The sequence below is a fragment of the Sitophilus oryzae genome, unplaced genomic scaffold (assembly GCF_002938485.1).
Source record: "Sitophilus oryzae breed Bouriz unplaced genomic scaffold, Soryzae_2.0 scaffold_810_pilon_pilon, whole genome shotgun sequence".
In the NCBI taxonomy this organism is placed as follows: Eukaryota; Metazoa; Arthropoda; class Insecta; order Coleoptera; family Curculionidae; genus Sitophilus; species Sitophilus oryzae.
In genome coordinates, this window is record NW_022147429.1 from 4,442,482 (window position 1) to 4,463,424 (window position 20,943).

Below are 20,943 nucleotides of genomic sequence, written 5' to 3' on the forward strand. Positions count from 1 at the left end.
GAATAAGTATAAGTTTAATAAAAATTCTGTAATTCAGAATTACCATCTGATTTTATTCCATATTCCATTACAGTTTTTGTCCATTCTACTAATTTGATAACTTTTCCAGAGAATGTCCAGAAATTTATCATTAATTCTTTTTCGTGATTAAGTCCAGAAAGATATTAACAAAAGCAGAAAAACTGAATTGATTTATTATTGTTCAACTGTCATGATATTTTTAAATTGTTATTAGTTTGACGTCTAATTGACACTTGCAATTAAATTGTACAAATAATAGGAAACTTATCCAACAAAAATGGTAAGTAACAATCAAGTTTTTAACTGGTAAGGTGCAAAACATTGTGTTTATTATGGGTTCTGCTGCGGTACCAGATATCTGGAAAATTGAGTTTGCATCGTTTTTCGCAGATTTTTTGGTAAACGTATAAAATTGATATAATTTTGTTAATAAATAAATGTTTGCCCTTAATAAATAATTAAAATTACTTATTATATCTCTAGCCAAATACTCCACCTCAGATATCACCTGTTGAAGACCAAGAAAGGTATCTTCATGAAGCTCTAGGGAAAGTAAAAGCACAAGCTTTTCATATGAAAAGAGCTTTAGATAAAAATAAACTTATGGATGCTCTTAAAGATGCCAGTTTAATGCTTGTAGAGTTACGCACATCATTATTATCACCTAAAAGCTACTATGAATTATGTCAGTAATATCTCTGGTAATATGTTGTGTCGATATATTTAAAGCTTACTTATTTTTTTAGATATGGCTATCACAAATGAGTTAAGGCATTTAGAATTATATTTAGTAGATGAATTTGAAAAGGGTCGAAAAGTACAAGATTTATATGAATTAGTACAGTATGCTGGCAATATTGTTCCCAGACTTTATCTATTGATAACTGTTGGTTTGGTGTATATAAAAACTAATACCTCCCTAAGAAGAGATTTGTTGAAAGATTTAGTGGAAATGTGCAGAGGTACAAAATATATAAATTAAGAAGAATTTTAGTATTAAAAATTCATTTTTACAGGTGTTCAACATCCTCTCAGAGGGCTATTTTTACGTAATTATCTTCTACAGTGTACCAGGAATATATTACCTGATGCTCCTGATATTGATACAGATTCTCCTGAAGGAACAGTTAAAGATTCTGTTGATTTTGTGCTTATGAATTTTGCAGAAATGAATAAGCTTTGGGTAAATATATTATGATTTATTAACTATAGGACTAATTGTTTATTAAAATAAATCAGGTGAGAATGCAACATCAAGGACATTCTCGAGAAAGACAACATAGAGAAAGAGAAAGGGAAGAGTTAAGAATTTTAGTTGGTACCAATCTAGTTAGATTAAGTCAACTTGAATCTGTTACTTTGGAAAAATATCAGAAATTGGTGTTGCCAGGAATTTTGGAACAGGTAATTAACTTTTTTTCTTAAAAATAATTTTTTAAAATAATAGTTTTGCTGTGCAATGATGTTGATGGACTTGTTTTTAGGTTGTCAGTTGTCGAGATGCAATAGCTCAAGAATATTTAATGGAATGTATTATTCAAGTTTTTCCAGATGAATTTCATATTCAGACTTTAAATCCATTTTTAAAATCCTGTGCCGAATTGGATCAAGGTGTCAATGTGAAAAATATTGTTATTAGTCTTATGGAGAGATTAGCTGCTTTTAGTCAAAGGGCAGATAATCTTGATAGTGAAGGTAATAACATGGATTTGTCATAAATTTTATTAAAAAATGTTTATAAATAAATTTTATTTGTAAGAAATTGTAAAGGTTTATCTTCTTTTTTTAAATCTGAACATGCCCATTAATGTGTAGTTCTATATCAATATTTGACATCCATATAGGGCCTTTAGTTAATATTCTGTGATTATATCCAAACTTGGGATGACCTAAATAAATATTTATTGTCTTTAGGTATTTATTGAAATTGAAGAACTATTTCTTACTTTAGTATTTATTTAAGATGTACATGTTAAAGTGCTTTAATGGAGAGTGTTGCACAATAAATAAAGAAGACATTGTCTATAAGAAATTGATTAAGAATATAGAAAATGTTATACTTTTAGGTGGAAATATATTAAAAGAAGTTGAACTCTTTGAAGTATTTTCTGAACAAGTTTCTTCAATCATCGCAAATAGGCAGTATTTACCACCTGAAGATATGGTTGCATTACAAGTGGCTTTAATAAACTTAGCATTAAAGTGTTATCCTGATCGAATTGATTATATTGATAAAGTTATGTTATCCAGTGTGGAAGTAAGCATAATCCCTTTTGCAGATTTTTAACAAATTAATTTAATCCTATTTATTTTCTATGTAATAGATGTTTCAACGTCTAGGCTTAGAGCATCTTGAGTATCACTCATCTGTAGCTAAGGAATTACAAAAATTATTGAAAATACCTTTGGACACTTACAATGATATTCTAGTAGTACTTAAATTGAAACATTATGCAGGTAATGGTCTTTTGCATTGTCTACATTTTAGTGTTTTTACTGAGTTGTGAATAATTAATACATCTTATAGGTCTTATGCAGCATTTAGATTACAATGGCAGAAAGTCATTAAGTATTTACATTCTAAATAATGCTTTGGAAAATGAAATTATAATTCCATCACCAGATGAAACGGAGCAGGCATTAACTTTGCTGAATACTTTGGTAGCTGAGAAAAGTGAAAATCCTGTTGGAGAAATAGATATGGAAGAATTAGCCGAAGAACAATGTTTATTAGCTAGATTTGTTCATCAGCTTCAATCGAATGTGCCTGATGAACAATATACAATTTTAACAATGGCCAAAAAAGTAAGTAAAGTCAGTCCAAGGATTTGGGGAAGATTTTGACTGATGACATTTAAAAATCGACAGAAAAATTTGTCTGTGAATTAAAATGACAGACAACTGTCACTGTCACCCTCGTTCATTATTACAGTAAAACTGAATCAGCCAAACCGCGTTAGTGAAACTTGGTGTGTGGCCCCACATGAGACGTACGACCTAGCGCAGCGTAGAGCGGAGAGGACCGCGAAGCGTTTAAATGCATTGAAGGAAATGGAAGTTGCACCACATATAGGCGGATTGAGGCGTATTTTTTCTATTGTCCGCTCTGCTCCGCTCTACGCGTGCAGCTATGTTGGGCCAGAACTATGGGCCAGAACAACAGGAAGCATCAGCTGATCAGCTCCTTTTTTATACTGTGTGCCAATGGTTTTGACCCTGTAGCCACATTTTGACAATTAACCCATTTGTACACTGAAAAAAAAAATACGCTGAGAAAAAGTATTTTTTTATAATAAGCAGTTTTAAGATTAAAAATCTTAAGACTGCAACTAATCAAAATTTGACAACTGACATTAAAATAATCGCCAAAAAATATGACAAAAACACCTTCCTTAAAATTTGATTCATGAAAAAATCTCCAATGCCGCTTCTGAATGGTTAGGTAATTCTGTGATGTAACCAATTAACTTCTATTTGAAAATTTGGCTTATGTTTTTTTGTTCTAAAATTCCATGTTGTCCCAGATTTTAGTGACTGGAGGACCTTTGAGAACAAAATACACACTACCGCCTCTTATATTTCAAGCTTATCAACTAGCCTACAAATACAAGAATCTCAGAGAAGAAAAATGGGATAAGAAATGTACAAAGATATTTCAATTTTGCCATCAAACCATCACAGCTTTAGTGAAAGCTGAACTTGCGGAATTACCTCTAAGGTTATTTTTACAGGGAGCTTTGGCTATAGACCAAATTGGTAAAGATTTGATAGCTGGTTAAAAAAAAATATTTTATTTAAAAAAATTTCAGGTTTTGATAACCACGAAACTGTCGCATACGAGTTTATGTCACAGGCTTTTTCTTTATATGAAGATGAAATTTCAGACTCAAAAGCTCAATTGGCCGCAATAACTTTGATTGTTGGTACCCTTGAACAAATCAGTTGCTTTTCAGAAGAAAATTCTGATCCTTTAAGGACACAATGTGCACTTGGTAATATTTGTCTCACTGCAATTGATTAATTGCATAATTAATAATGGAAATGTATTTTTATTTTAGCTGCTAGTAAATTGTTGAAGAAGCCAGATCAATGCAGGGGTGTAGCCACTTGTAGCCATCTATTTTGGAGTGGAAAAAGTTTAGCTAGTAACAAAGAAGAAACCCACGATGCAAAGAGGTATATTGAATTTTATTTTACAGCTTATTCGAATTGGGTGATTTACTATAGTTTTAAATTTATTGATTTTAATTGAAAAATTCAATACAATAAGATATATTTCAAATGAAAAAACATGTACATCGAGTGAACAATTTAGGAATAAACAGTAAATTAAATGGACCACGTAAATGATGACGTCACGTCGGCCATGTTTATTCAATATCTGTCAAAATTTAGTTGCCGCCGTTAGTTTAGTAGCCGCTGGGCCGCGACGCCTTCAAGCCGCTTTGTCTATTTTATCTTTGGAATAAAAATATTAAGGCAGGAGTATAGTGCTATCCATGTATACGTCGTACAAAATAAAAACCGTTGCATGTTATCGAGCACGTGCGTTGATTGTAGACAGCATTGTTGCCAGATTGTAATCGGAAGAGAAATATTTTTGAAAAATTTACTATATCTATTAAAAAGATTATATGAAAAAAAGATCTATTAAAATTCTAAAATAAACTTTAAATTGTTAACAGTTTTAAATAGTTTCAAGCAGCGCTGAAAAAAAATATTTTTAAACAAAACATGTTTTTTTATTGTTTAAAACAAATTTTTATGGTTTTAAAAAATACAAAGACGAAAATATGTTTACAACACTTTTATACTCTGTTTGAAACCATATCATGTTGAATAATGATAAAGCCAAAGGACAAAACTTAATTCGATTTTAGAAACCTTAATGGTGCTCCTCCAAGTAGTAGTACAGAATTAATAGTTTATTTAGACAATATTAAGTTGAGCTAATTACTCTGTTTTTTATTCCTTTTGTATTATAGTTGTTTTTTTATTTTGAAAGAGTTTCTCATTTTTTATTGAAATAAACACCTACACACCAAACCTATTTAATACTCTGTTTTAAACAAATATTTAAAACAAGTAATGGTGTCTTAAAAACATTGTTTTAAACATTTTGTTTAATTAATAACAGTCTGGGTTTCGGACAATTCAAAATATTATCTATTATAAAGAGTGGTAAATGATTATAAAATATATAGGCAACTTTTTGAAATATTCCAAGAATCAATAAGTATTTTCCATAGAAGATTAGTAGGTTTTGCTTCTCAAAATAAAAAAAACTCGCTTCACTGGTCTACTTTAAAATACTTTATTATAATATAACGGGCCGTTATTGTCCCTTTCTTTCTCAAAATATATTATCAGAGATGACACTAATTCTTGGCACCGACTATTTAACTGCTTAGGCATTTTTCAAAGAAAAAACTAACTACTACTACACAAAATATTCTGAAAACAACAGTTTTCGATCGATAGATAAAGGTTTTAAAAGATTCAATACACACGAGACACAACTCTCAACTAACGTTCAGAAAATTCTAGCAAATGTCAAATAAACGTGGCACCGCTGCAACCGCTTCCTCGCCGTTGCCAACACAATATCGAGTGGGAGATTTAAAACTCATTGAAAACGTCCCATAAGGGCCATATTTGTGTAGTGGTAGCACTGCACACGGCTAATAAATGCCTAATCGATAGCTCGCAACGGTTTTTATTTTGTACGACGTATATATTCATATTATGTTAGACAGAGACCACACTTGACAGTTCTATTTGACGTTTCAATTGAGACATTTGAACTTGATTTTAAATTTTGTAGATTTGTTAGCTTTTTGTGTGCTTTACTGACTTTATTTTATATTTTTATTCTACAATAAGTTTTGTTTAGAGGTAGTAAATCTAGAAGGATTTTTTTGTGTGAGAACTTAAATTAACAGCATAACTATTGCGATTTACTGAAAAAAAACGTAAAATGGTGGTGCAGAGTGCGGTAGATCTCGGCAAAAATTGAGAGAATTAATGGAATAACTTTTCACTGGTAAATGATTATACCGGGTGCGTCTCAAAAGTGGCTCACCTCTATAACTTTTTATTTTTTCAGACAAAAAAACGAGATTTGGTACCTATGTTAGTATATGACATAAATTAGGATTGATTGACGTATTCAATTCTTTTCGGTCGCTTCCTGTTTAACCGGGAATTACTACAACTTTTGATTTTGAAATGACACCCTTGGTATTTTTTACTTAATTCGATAGGAAATGACACTCTGAATAGAATGACATATCATATGTCAACTTTATGCGCACTGGTATATCAGTGGTGCATCTATTGATTGAGTCTGGAAGGGGTAGAAGCAATATTAAGTAAAGTTCTAGATTTAAATTAAAGTTTCCATGGAAGTTATTGTCAATCTGGAAGAGAATAAACTTGATTTGGCCTGGATTTTCTATTTTAATAGGTTTTGTTAATTTATTTGTGACAATTTTATTTTATGCCACATTTTATCATATTTATAAAGTATTTCCTGGGATCCGGGAGGGGTAATTACCCCCATTACCCTTCCTGTATATGCGCCTCTGCGGTATATAGTCCTTGGTCTGAACAGCCTTTACATTCTTCCTTTAAGTTGTGAGTAAGAAATACATGAGATTTGAAAGCCTAGAAATACATGACGACAGCTTCTCAACCTCTAGAATAGCCTATTATGCCCTTTTTGAGTCACATCTTCGTTATGCCCTTCCAATCTGGGGTACTTGCTGCGCAACAAAATTTGATCATGTTTTCAGACTTCAAAAGAGAGCAGTTCGATATTTATTGGGACTGAACAGTAGAACTCACTGCCAGAATTTCTTTAAAAATTTGAAAATACTGACTCTTCCTTCTTTATTCATTTTTGAATCTGTTTGCTTAATCCGCAAGCACATATCTGCTATTCCCGAAAGGCCATCTCATAACTATCCACTTAGGAATGCAGAGCACGATCTTTATCTGCCAACCCCGAGCTCAGAACTAGTTAAAGGGTCAATACTGTACAATGCCAAAAAAATGTACAATCATCTGCCTTTGAATATCAAATCGCTTTCATTCTTTCCCGCATTTTGCAAAGCTCTTAAATCATACCTACTGGAGAGAGCCCTATATGCGGTAAACGACTTTTTTGTTGATGTTTAATTATGAACAATTTTGAATTTTAAAATTTTGATCATCTCACACACTGGTCAAAGGTCAAGTATTTAATATTTTATAACTTTAAAATTATATCTATTTACTGCGTACTGTTCTAAAATTGTCCATGTATATTCTTTTTGTAATTTTAAAGATTTAACTTTTTTTGAATTGTATTATTTGTATTGTGTATTTTTTGTTGTTTGTATATTTTTTTTGTGATTTTGTTGTTTGTGAGTGCTTTATCGATGAAGCTGTTTTGGCTTTTTGCACAATAAAGCGTTGTTTGTTTTGTTTTGTTTGTATAGAGAAGGTTTCGATTGTTCTCGTATGTACTACTCCATTCCAGTAGAACTCGATACTTCTCGAATCTTCGAATGAATTATTACGGTGTCTATGCGATGTTAAGGCCATCCGAGGGCGCAACACTGCCCCCTTCTTAGGTACATGCTCGTCCCGAGATGTACACGGGGAATGAAGGTATTTGCAAAGCTGGCCCCTGGTACATTGCGAAGTCTGGTAGAAATAGCAGTCTACAGTTTTCTCTCCCGATCTCAGCTTTGGGTTGTAGCAGCAAACAAGGATCTCGATTCCCGTAAATCTAAACAAGACTTCAATCATGTTCCGGATTGTACGCCAACTCAAACCATCGAGTCCACACGCCAGCTTCGGAATGGCTAATCGTGTAATGTTGTTTAGCAAGGCTTCTCTGAGTTCAATCAGGGTCTTCCATAGATTGAGATAAGTCGGCTTACTTGGGGACCATTCCTTGGTGACTAGGTAGAAAATGTGCCTTGCTTGACCAAGTTCATTGTCGGTTAGCCTCCAGACGCTTCCAACCTCTGGATCCTGTCGGCGTAGTTCTCCGACACGCCCAAACTTCTCATTGAACGTCGCAGCGATTCCTCTGGACATCCGCAAATCTCGGGCCACACAGTGAGCGAGCGAATAATCAGGAGGCACGGAAAAGAGGTCTCGTTGTTCTTCTTTGGTTACACCATAGCGAGCCTTCTGACTGATGTTGTATCGGGCCATGAAATCATAAAGGACATCTCCGAATCAGGGGGATCAAAGCTGCAGGTTCTCATGGTCCCAGCACGATCTTTTATTTCGCCTTGGTAGGGGCTCAAACGGTTGAAATGGACTATAATAAATAATAATAATAAATAATGTTTATTGTGCAAATGTAAAAAAATTACAAACATATAACAAATTGAAGGCAATAATTAATCTACATTCCACAAAAAGGTTGGAGATTTGGTGTTACCCATTCTTCCACTCCACCTTATGAAAATTAATAAAAGAAACATGTTTTCTAGACTTAACCTAAATATTACATTAAAAAAAAATAAACTAAAACTAAGATTCTAAACCTAAGGTATTAATTGAAATATGGTGACATTCCAATTTTAGATCGTACATTACTTTTAGACTGTGTCATAGGCAAACTCAAGTCATCTATAAATTTATTTAATAAGGTAGAAGCCATATAGGAAAAACAATTCTTATATTTTGATGTAGTGTCCTGAGGGACTGTAAAAGAATTAACTCTGATGTTGACACTATGAATTTGAGATCTGTTAATAATTAATTTTATTAAGTAAATGGGGATTTTATTTTTAAATATTTTATATAATAACATCACATACAAATATTCCAATCTTTCGCGCATTTCTGGTTCCTTTAAACGTTTTAGGTGAGGACTAATATGATCTCGATAAGATAAATTGCACACAAATCTCATACCGGCGCACGGTGGAAAGACCCAATATAAAATGTTGGACATTGACTTAAAAATAAAATTTTAAATTAAATAATTTTGGTAGAAGATTTTAATTACTTGAAGTCCAGACCGTTATATTTTATCCAACTCAAAAAAATATTTTTAATTATATGTCTGAAAAGTTTCAAATGAAGATATTACACTGACTTAATTATGGTGTTCATTTCTTGTGAAACAACCTAGTTTTATAAAAAGTGGCAAAGACATTAATACTTTTTTTTAACCATACATATTAGTGCAAACGATTGTTTTCACTTTAAATAAAAGATATATATATATATAGTCACAAAAGTTTGGGAGAACAATAATTGTATATAAGAGACACATAAACATTTTTTTGCTACTAAATACTATATTTAGTAGCAAAAAAATGTGTATGTAGAAAAATAAAAAAATGGCCAAAGTTGGCCAAGACTTTATATATGTCACAAGGTAGATTAAGCCTTTCTAATAACGAAACTAATTTAACATCTTGCCCCAGCTTGCCCCCCTCTAAACATTTTCATTTTATATATTACTAATACATGCTATACTAAAATCAAAAAAGTTTTCAATTCCAATAAATTAATTTAAAATTTTTAGAGTCAAATTATCTTTATTTTTTTTATAAATTTATTAATATTTAATTATTAATTGGATAAATACAAAATGACGCTTAAATCAAAAACAGATACAGGGTGCTACAAATATATGGAAAACTTATAAACTGTTGGAAAAAGAAAGCGGGTTAAAGTGCAGTGTTGAGCTTTTTTATTTGTAATAAAAATATTCTAGTGCGTTGATTTACTGTTATATTCTTTGCTTATAATAAATTGTACAGGGTGTCGACTAAGAATAGCTTTCGGCTATATCTCGGAAAGTATTAGCCGTGAGGCCGGCGGAAAAAAATATTCATAACTAAAGAGGCCATGAGAAATTGCTGGAAATTATTTTCAAGTTTGTAGAATGGCCGCTAGAGGGCACAACTGCTATAAAAAATAAGAAAATGGAGTTTTTACACAATTTTGCCTAGATAAAGGGTAGTATAAATAATAGCTTCATAATCTTTAGTAAATTCTGAATATTTTCTGTTAGCCATGTAGCTATATGCCAAAATAAAGTGGTAGGGGAAAGTTAGATCTGTTTTTATTTAAATATTAATAACTCCGGACTGGATGGACGGAATCCAACTAGCGGGGGCTCATTTAAAAGAGCGTTTCTTACTCTATATTATACATACAAAAAATAATAGTAAGCTTTTGAACGTAGACGCTACGGGGCGCTGTCTTACAATTAACAAACATTGCGCGTTTTTTCAAAAAAATGCGATAATATATGTAATTTTAGCTGATAGTAAAGACTAATAAAAGCTTAAAAAGTCAGTGAAAACCGCATCTTGATATCTTTTTTCAAACCGAACATATTAGCAAAATTATATTAAATAGGAAAATATAAGCCCTTAATTACCATATTTTTATAACATGGTATCAGTAGTCCTAGATCTCAGTGGTAAAATCTAACGCTATTTCTTTTTAAAAAGATTAAAACTAAAACATTCCACAACAGTTTGGCAAAGTTTATAAGCATTTAAAAATTCTAAGATTTTTCCAAAACATACTATATTTTTAGGTCACCCTGTGGATGGTTTGTAATGAGCCAACCACTTTCTTTCATTAAAATTTAAAATTGTTCTGTTTATACATTATTACGGTATATAAAAATCATTTTTTCGTCTTTTGGATTAAAAGTGCTGAGAAGAAAACCTCATGTCCAACCGCTCCCATAAGCTCGTTCCACTGTGCGGCGTTCTGGATTCTTTTGTATTTTTAGCTTATTATATTTGGGTAAGAATGCATAATATACTTGGCTGCAATAATCGATGAGGATAAATCAGACTTTGACTAGATGTAGCTTAGTAAATTCGTCAAGTTGTTTCTTAAGAGAATATATTGACTTGAGCTTAGCTTAAACATGGACATTTGATAGACTTTATTACACTGATTCGAAAAGCTCAAGTCATTATCCAAATCGACATCCAGGCTCCTTGCACTGGTAGTCCATTGAAGTATAACATTATCAATATTTAAATTTAAATTGGACGTAACATATGTGTTAGTTTTTTTATTGCCAATACAAAGAGCCATAGTTTTGGCTGGATTTATTCTCAATCCATGCTCACTACACCAGTCTGAGAACATGCGAATGTCGTTGTTGATAACATCTATAGTGTCCCGAGCCCCCTCAATGGAACAGTCTAGATACAGTTGGACATCATCTGCATACATGTGTATATGACACTGCTCAACTGCTTTAGGCAAGTCAAAAGTATAAATCAAGAACATATAGGCCCCAAAATGCTGCCTTGCGGTACGCCACTAGAAGTTTCTCCCAATTCAGAACACGCATTATTAATTTTAACTCTCTGAGTGCATCCATAAATATAGTCTCTAAACCAAGCCTCAGCAACAGAGTCAAAACCAATGTATTTTAGTTTTGCCAAAATTATTTCAAAATTTACCAAATCAAAAGCTTTACTTTGGTCCAACAAAACCAAAATTGTACTTCCTGACTTATCCGCCGCATAAGCAATGTCATCAACTACCTTAAGAAGTGCAGTAGCCGTACTGTGCCCAGGTCGAAATCCAGACTGTTCCATTGGTAGGATTTTATTTGCATTCAAAAACTGCGTAATCTGTTTTGAGATGATTCGCTCCAGCAGCTTCGACATGGCAGGCTTAATTAGGTCTTAGATAATAATCTTAATAGGTCTTAAAGATAAGATAATCTTAATAGGTCTTAAATCACTGAAAGTTGAGGGACAAGATTTCTTTGGAATTGGAACAATATTTGCAGTTTTCCATATACTGGGAAAAATACCGCTGCTGATAGAAGAATTGAAAATATTTTTTACAACATTAATGCAGTACGGTATCACAATGTTAATCATGTTTATATTAATATTGTCAAAACCATATGATGCAGATTTAATGGACCTCAAGCTACTATAAATATCACTTTCCGTTACAGGGCTAATGCTAAATACATTGTTTGTGTTAAGTTTGTTATTTCTGTAATAATTTAGTATATCAGCACTAATATTAGAGTGATTTGTAATATTTAGGAAATAGTTATTTATTGCGTCTGAATCACTCAAATCATCAGGAAACTTATTGTTGGAACACTGTTTGGAAGCCAAACCACATTTGCGTAAATTATTCCACAACATCTTATTATTGTTTTTACTTGCATTTAGAACATACTTAATGCACGCATCTTTCTTCTTTTTTAATTGCAGTTTTTAAATAGTTTCTCAAATCAACATAATATTTCCTTGAGGTTATCGATCTTTCTCTAAGATATTTATTATAAGCTTTTTTCTTTAGTTTTATTATTTCTTTAATATTGTACGTAATATGAGGTTGGTAAGGGCGTTTAAAATTGACCACCTTTAGCGGTGCGTGACTATCGAATAATGATAATATTATATTATTTAAGCACTCCGTTTTTAAATTTACATCTGCTAATTCATTAACACTGTTCCAATCCACTGAAGTTGCGTCACAAGCAAATGCATCCATGTCAAAGTTGCGGAAGTCTCGATAATAAACACATTTAGGAATCATCATATCAACATTCAAACTTAAAGAACAAGAAACGAGCATATGATCAGTATTGTAGAGCACATCTGGGGTGTCCGATTTATAAATTTTTAAATCCTTGCTTACACAAATTATATCAATCAGTGATTCACTTGTCTCCGTTATTCTAGTGGGTTTATTTACGATTTGAACTAAATTAAATCCATTTATGACCGAATTAAACCTACTTGCTGAATGTGAATTTGAATCTAAAAGATTAATATTTATATCCCCCATTAACATAACAGATTGAGTTTCTAAATAAGTAATCTCAAGCGGCTCAAATATTTCATCTATACAATTTATGCTTACGCTAGGCGGCCTATAAACCACTCCTACACCAATTTTTTTACTTTTCACACTGATAAGAACCCACAATTGCTCAACTCCATCATCACTAATATTTGAATAAAGAGTCTTAATTCTGAAGGAACACCTCGAATATACAGCAACACCGCCACCTCTAGTTGGTCGATCCAGTCTACTCAAGTTGTAGCCGTCAAGATCAACAAGATTTTCCGGATAATCTTCATTTAACCAGGTTTCCGTAACAGCCAATATATCAAAGTTTGAGTCCATAGCAAAATTACGAAACTCGTTGAAATTTTAAAGTAGAGATCTAATATTTATATGACCAAGCTCAATCTCAAGTTTTTTGGCTTCTCAATCTTTGGTACACCATTAATATATTTAATAAAAATATTCTGCTCGCCATTTTGTTTCCTTGCTAATAATTCTGTACGAATTTTTTGATAATATTCTCTCTGCATTTTCGTCTGATCTGTAGTAATCTCAGCAAGGTTAGAACATCATCCGTTGAGAATAGTCCCACACGAAGAGGTGCCGGTTTTCCATTTTGACCATTTCCTAGTCGGGCTGTAGTTAATTCTTCAACTCTTACATCTGGTGTAATGGATTTGATTATACTTATTACGTTTTGGCGGTCTGAAACATCGGGATTCACAGTGAGTCCATAGAATATCACATTTTTTGATCTTTTTTGACGTTCGGATATTTGTGACATTAAATTTTCGTTTTGTTCTTCAGTATTATTAACTCGATCATTTTGGAGCTGAGTTATCTGTTGTTGTAGCAGTTTAACTGTTTCCTGTAGTGTTTCAATGTCCTTTTTATTAAATTACTATTATCATTTTTCTTTTCGGCGCACCCGGTACATCTCCAGTTGCATCCATCAACACTTGATAAGACATCAAACTGGTTTTTAGATATATTCACGCACCTAATGTGATAAAAATGTTCACAAAAACAACATTCCAGTCCGGGCGAACGCTGACTGAGTGCCGAATTGCAGGTATGACAAATATTTTGCGGCATTATTATTATTTTATACGAATAAATAAACTTTTTATCGGAGCAGAACAAATACACGTCGTTTCCTTTTGGCAATTTTCTGATACGGTATACGACGTCATTAATCCTATCCATGACTTCGTATGACCCTTCCCACGAGGATTGTAGCTTCGGAGATAACCCACGACGTCTCTGCGGGTTATATAGCCACACCAACTTCGCTGGTTGGTATCCTCCATGCTCAGCTTGAATGTCGTAGTGTTCCTTCATTCGGTCACTAGCGCTTTGAATATTTATGCGGACTCGCTGATGGATGTCGTCCATTCTTTGGCGTAGTCTATGGACATAATCTTCTCCGGCGACATCTTCTCCCGGTCGGCAACCAAACTTCAGATCACAAGGTAGGCGCACTTCCCGTCCTATAACGATGCTGGCTGGAGTTTGCCCCGTGGATTCTTGGACGGATGAACGATAGGCCAACAGGAACAGGTGAAGAAATTTGTCCCAGTTTCTTTGGTGGTCAGAGACTACTTTGGCCAAATAACGGTTGATGGTTCTGTTCATGCGTTCAACCATCCCTTCGGATTGTGGATGCAGAGCAGTCGTCCTGGTCTTGCGGATGTTAAGGGCTTCACAGACGCCTTGGAACAGATTGGACTCAAAGTTTCTTCCCTGATCTGAATGCAGCTCCATGGGAACACCAAACATGCAAATTCCATTCCTTAACAAGAGCATCAGCAATGGTGGACGCTTCTTGATTTGGCAACGCGTAGGCCTCGACCCATTTGCTGAAGTAATCCATTACTACCGCAATGTATTTGTTGCCATCGTTCGTCTCCGGGAAAGGACCAGCCACGTCGATCTCTATTCGTTCGAAAGGACTGCCTACATTGTACTGGCGCATTGGAGCTTTACCACGCTTTTGTGGTCCATTGATAGCAGCGCAAACGTCGCATTTCTTACACCAGGCCCTCACGTCTTCTGTGCAGTTCACCCAATAGAACCGTTCACGCAGCTTGCCAAGGGTCTTGCTAACACCAAGATGTCTACCGCTGGTTTGAAGGGTCTTCCGGGACCCTCTTCTTTGGAATGACGATCTGCCTTCTCTCTTCTTGTCCCTCTGGTCTCTCAATCACACGGCGAAGTAATCCGTTATCTATTACCAATGAATTCCACTGGGACCAGTACGACTTCACGTTCGGCGAATATCTGCAAACTTCCTCCCACGTTGGTCTCTGGTCCGCGTTTTTCCAGTTAATCACCAAGCCCAACTCTGGACCACTGATTTGGTCATTTGCAAGATCTTCGGTTTGCCAACTATCACCAACCACAGTCGTCGTTAAGACTTTCACTTCTTTCTCTTCTTTGCAACGATTTCCCATCTGTCCGCAATTCCAACAGCGAATCGGTTCTTGCTCATATACTGATCCAGTACTTTCCGCACAATCTTTTCCACTTTGGAATCGTCGGAACTCTCCTCAACAGCCCGTACAAATCCTAGAGACCTAGAGCATTCTTTCTCGGCCTCAAATTCCAGGGCACGTGCTAGGGCATCTCCCAAATGCGTTGGATGAGCTAAAAGAAGTGTTTGCCTTGTCTCGTTGTCACGTAAACCATCAATAAAAGCCTGTACTGTTAAGCGCTCCATAACATTTCGGGCATAACGGGGTACGCAAGGCGAACGAGGCGGGCTACGTCGGCTTCAAACTCCTGCAGAGACTCATTTGACTTTTGAATGCGATTTTTTAGCTGGGAATGATAGACATGTTCCAAATGAGCTTGGCCGTACTCATTTCTAAATGTCGTACCAATTGCTGATAATCTCCCTGTTCAGATGGTGACAGTGTCTGCAGGATGTCAGTCGCATCTCCTCGCAGTGCGACAGTCAAAGCGGTAGCCTTTTCAGCGATTGTCCATCCGTTCGCTCTCGCAGCGGCTTCAAATTGGCAAAAATAATTGGCCCAATCGGTTTTTCCGTCAAACTGTGAAGGTTTCATAACTGATTTTGAGGTATACCTATTTTCGACTAGTTTCGGTCCCTCCGATGTTTCTTGACATTTTGGTTTGACAATTTGACTTCGCTATTTTTTCTTTTAAAATTTCGATTTTTCTGTTAACATCGTCCTCAATCTGTGCTATTTTGTCTTGTAGCTCCGTGGAATTCTCTATAATCTTTTCTTCTAATTCCCTGGAATTTTCTATTATCTTGTTATATAAACTTTCTTCTAAATTAAGTATTTCATTATTAAAGCTGGCCTGTATATCTTTAAAATTTTCTATGATTTTATCTTCTAATTTTTGGGAATTTTCCGACATTTTATCTTCTAAATTAATTATCTTACTATTCAAATTGTCGTTTAAATTGTCTTGCAAATTTTTCAATGACGAGTCAAGGTCACCTTCCAGCTCAAAGCAAAATGTGTCAGGATCCTCACCTTCCTCAATCAAAACCTCTCTCAGTCTGGCTTGCAAAATGCTTTTCTATCTATCTGTCTCGCACCCCCTCTCTTCCAATATGCATTTTAATTCCGACACTTTCAAGCCTTTCAACAATTTTTTCGAAGCCATTTTCAGTCTTTTTATTTGTCTAGTCTATCACACACGCCACACTTGACACCAATTGTTACGTTTTTCGTCGGTTCCGTGTGGATAGAAAGTCACAATTTATTTAAACACTATTTATTTAACACTAATTAACAAAAACAATAACGATAAAAGACTTATAGAACTATTTACAAACGATTTATAACTAAGAATTTATTTTGAATTTTAGCGCGTCAACTGCACTCGTATATTTATAACTGCCCTCTCTAGGCCACAGCCGCCGGCTTTTATACCTACAGTTAAAGTTTACTAGAATAATCCATAGATCGTTAGGTGCATAGAGAAGGTTTCGATTGTTCTCGTATGTACTACTCCATTCCAGTAGAACTCGATACTTCTCGAATCTTCGAATGAATCATTACGGTGTTTATGCGATGTTAAGGGCATCCGAGGGCGGGCCATATTGTTAGGTTAGGTCGAGTCCATACCGGTCCGCAACAATAATGTGACAAAATATATAGTAGATTAAACTTACAAGAAAGAAAACCCAGAAAAGATCCAGTGTTTCTCAAAATTTAAGGGAAAAATATTTTTTTTACATTTCGAAATAAAATATCAAGGTTATTTTGCACTTATTTGAAAAACGGTAAATAGAAAATATGTTTCTTTTGTCGAGATCTACCAGTTCTGAAAATATTTGCAAATATTTAAGACTCACCGTGTATAATAAAAAATTCTATCATATCATAATTTACGTTTAATAATGTCACTTTCCATAAGTGACGTCAGGCGTCATTACCACAAATTACCTATAACAGATGCGAAAGAAAGCGACTGCATCGGAAACCGCTTGGCAAACCCGACACGCCTATTGAGTGGTGTAAATACACCAGTCGTTTAGTCCGGAAACCTATGCTGTGTCGTATTCGCTTGCTGGAATGACATAGTGCGTGGTTATATGTTTCTTTTTAAAAACGCGTGTAGGATTTTTGTTGAACTTTTGAACTGTTATTTCTAAGTTTTGGTAATTTGTATATCTTATTTAAAATGGGATGCAAATGTGTTTATTTATAAGGAAAAAAAAATATTTATAGTATAAAAAATTAATTTATTTAACAAAATTTAATTAAAAATGTGACAAAATAGTTACCTTTCTATTGGTTCTGTCGGACTTTTTTCGACTATATAAATCTTTATTTGTAAACTTTAATACATCAAATATTTTCAATCTAATAAATCATTTAATAATGTAAATAAGAGGAAATTTCTCACATGGGTGGTCAAATTTTATAGTTTTCATTATATCAAACAGCCTCTGAGAAATGTTTTCAACTCAAAATGCCTTTAATTATGTTTGACTACATCACTAAAAAGGGTCTTCAAATACATCAATGTGATATTTGTCTAAAATTTGCAAAAGAATCCGAATCTCTGGATAACTCGAAATTATTTACCCATTAAAAAGCCTTTGATCATGAAAGTGGAAAACTTTGTTCATTTTATTTACAGGCTGGAAAAAAATTATTTATATTAAATTTTGATTAGTTTTGCATTGAAGAAAACATTCAGAGGCTGTTTGATATAATGAAAACTATATAATTTGACCACCCATGTGAGAAATTTCCTCTTATTTACATCATTAAATTATTTATTAGATTGAAAATATTTTATGCATTAAAGTTTACAAAAAATAAAGATTTATATAGTCGAAAAAAGTCCGATAGAACCAATAGAAATGTAACTATTTTGTCACATCTTTAATTAAATTTTGTTAAATAAATTAATTTTTTATACTATAAATATCTTTTTTTTTCCTAATCTCCTACGAGCTGATATAATATGACGAGCAATCTATTAAATTACTGTGAGATTATACAGAAAAGTCCACAGACTTCGAGACATAGGAAAATCAAGTCCATTTAGCGTGTGTCCAAATTTTGACAAGTTTTCAAAAATGACAGTTTTGTTTAGACTGACGTTTAATTTCACCTGACTTCTCGGTGAATGATTTCTTTTTATGGGGGTACATAAAATCTAAAATTTACGGCCATGAAGAAATTCAAAACTTGGAGCAGTTAAGGCAGAAAATATTTAATGCCTTTGACACTGTCACCCCTGATATGTTATCCAATGTGAGGAGGGGATTTTATGATCGTTTGGGTTATTGTTTAATGCAAGAGGGAGGCACTTTTGAACAATTTTTGTAATTTTTTAAATTTCATTATCCTGTTTTTTTACCGTTTACCCATTACCTACCTTGACGAACATGGGAAAACGAAGGTCCTTTTCAGGACCACAAATATTTTGATTGAGAAAATTGGTAACTTTTTTTTGGATTAAAAAACAAAAGTTGTTAATATAATACCAATTTAAAAGTGTTTTAGTAGTTTTAATACACACTATGATATAAAATTTATTATTATTATAATGTACATTATTAATACTATTGTTCATTCGAAATGGCATTAAGGCCCAATTGCAACAACGATTTAAATTTTTCTTAAAGATAAGTAGAGCTTAGAATGAGCTGTATTTATATTTACTTTAATATTCTTAAGGTGAATATGAGGGAATTTGACTGATACAATTTTTGAATTTGAATTGTTTTTAATGATACTAACAATTTTAGTTCAATTTTTAATAAAATTTATTTAATATTAATAGGAATCCAAGAGATTTGAAACCTCTTTTAACGATTTATAACATTCTCATATGAATTACAGGGGCACTTATTTTCTATGAAAATCACACAGCTTTTTTCATAGTCGCTGCAGTTGCTATAGCTATAAAAAACTAATTTTTTAAGGTGTGAAAATTGCGACACACGCTAAATGGACTTGATTTTTCGTATGTCTCGAAGTCTGTGGACCTTTTTGTATGCCTCGATAACATATTGGTGCAGATTATTTTCACCCAAACAAATAATAACCCAAACTCTACATTGATGCGGATTGTCTATAACTCTTTCTGAAGGTCACAGAAACCTGAACACGTAATTCGGCGTTCTTTCGCATCTGTTGTAGTTAATTTGTGTCATTACCTTGGGCTGCGTTCAGGCATTGAGGACGACGATTTGTTTGGACCATTGGACGTGACATAACAGCCTAGAGTTGTTTGTTCTTGTTCCACTATATTTAAATTATATTAGGATGTCTCTCTCTAAAAGGATATCCTTTATTTTAGAATGTTGAAGGACGTAAAGTTTATGTCCAGAGTGTCCATCTTGTCCATCTACCCAAATATGTGAACGCAGACCAGAATTTGAAATGTTAGAATTTTATTATTATAAAATTGGAGAAAAATAAAAAATCCATTTATTATAACATTGTTTAAAGATTGATTATTCATTACAATAGAAATATGCTAAATCACCAAATGAAAATAATTATTAATAAAAAATAATTTCTAGAGTTATTGAGTGTCTTAAAAAGGGATTGAGGATAGCCAAGCAATGTATGGATGTTAGTGTACAAGTACAGTTATTTGTAGAATTATTAAACCACTATATCTACTTTTTTGAAAAAGGCAATGAAGAAGTTACTGTAGAAATCCTTAATCAGGTAATTAAAAAATAATGCTCGAAAAATTGGTTTGTTTTTTATAGGAAATGTTGAATTGATTTCCCAAATTTTTTCTTGATAAATCAATATTTTTCTGAATTTTTTGAGACAACCTGAATATTAATAAACTATTATTATTTGGCAGGTTATAAAAAAGATCAAAGAAGAAAAACCGAACTTGGAAAGTTCAGACGAAACAGAACAGATAACTAAACATTTTAACAACACCTTAGAACACATTAGAGCTCGACTCGAATCACCAGACGAAGGCCTTATCTATAAAGGTATAGAAATTTAGGAAATTTTGGACATATTGTATAGTGAAACTTGAAAATGCAATGCTAAATTAAGATCGTACTAAATAAGTCTTATTTCATACAAGGTTAAATATAAGTAGTAGATAGCATCAACATAATGACTTATTTATAGAATATGCTAGAATTTGTAAAACTTCTTGAATTCATAGAAAGCATTTATCAATTATTAATTTTCATGGCCGAATAACTAGATTACTTTTTTCATTTAGTTGTATAAAAAATTAGAAAGCCATTACATAAGGCCTAAAGTTATCTAATACAAGTCATTAAATTACATTTAGTATAAAATCTACAAATTTATTAATTACAACATTTTGTTATTGTTGTTTATTTAAAAGAGGTACATACCTTTTTTATGCTCATTTGAATTATTACAAAAAAGTATATTTATATTTCTTTTATATGTATATCTTGTTTATTATGGGGCTTATTATTTATCTAAAAAAATAATTTTTAATGATTATATATTTAATTTCTGTCTTCTATTATACAGAGTGTAAACGATTCAATGAGAAAACATTCCGGAGAAGATTGCTTTTTGAAAAATAAAGGGTGTTCTTTATATATAGCATTTTTGCAAACCCCCTATAATTTGAAAAGAGAATCACATCCGAATT

General features: G+C 33.1%; 1 protein-coding gene across 2 annotated transcripts; it reads left to right on the forward strand.

The window, feature by feature from the left end:
• The first annotated feature begins 29 nt into the window (after window positions 1–29).
• LOC115889106 (vacuolar protein sorting-associated protein 35) lies at window positions 30–20,920 on the forward strand. Of its 2 annotated transcripts, none has more exons than XM_030909032.1 (14): window positions 30–301; window positions 505–706; window positions 768–983; window positions 1,038–1,204; window positions 1,261–1,425; window positions 1,506–1,716; window positions 2,088–2,278; window positions 2,346–2,478; window positions 2,549–2,826; window positions 3,546–3,777; window positions 3,831–4,013; window positions 4,080–4,197; window positions 19,859–20,009; window positions 20,155–20,920. In XM_030909032.1, the coding sequence occupies exons 1-14, from the start codon at window positions 299–301 to the stop codon at window positions 20,305–20,307; spliced, it is 2,403 nt and encodes an 800-aa protein (XP_030764892.1). In that variant the 5' UTR covers window positions 30–298; the 3' UTR covers window positions 20,308–20,920. The 2 variants fall into 2 exon arrangements, with proteins under 2 accessions (XP_030764892.1, XP_030764891.1); XM_030909031.1 differs by lacking the exon at window positions 30–301 and adding an exon at window positions 307–419.
• Window positions 20,921–20,943: the final 23 nt, after the last annotated feature.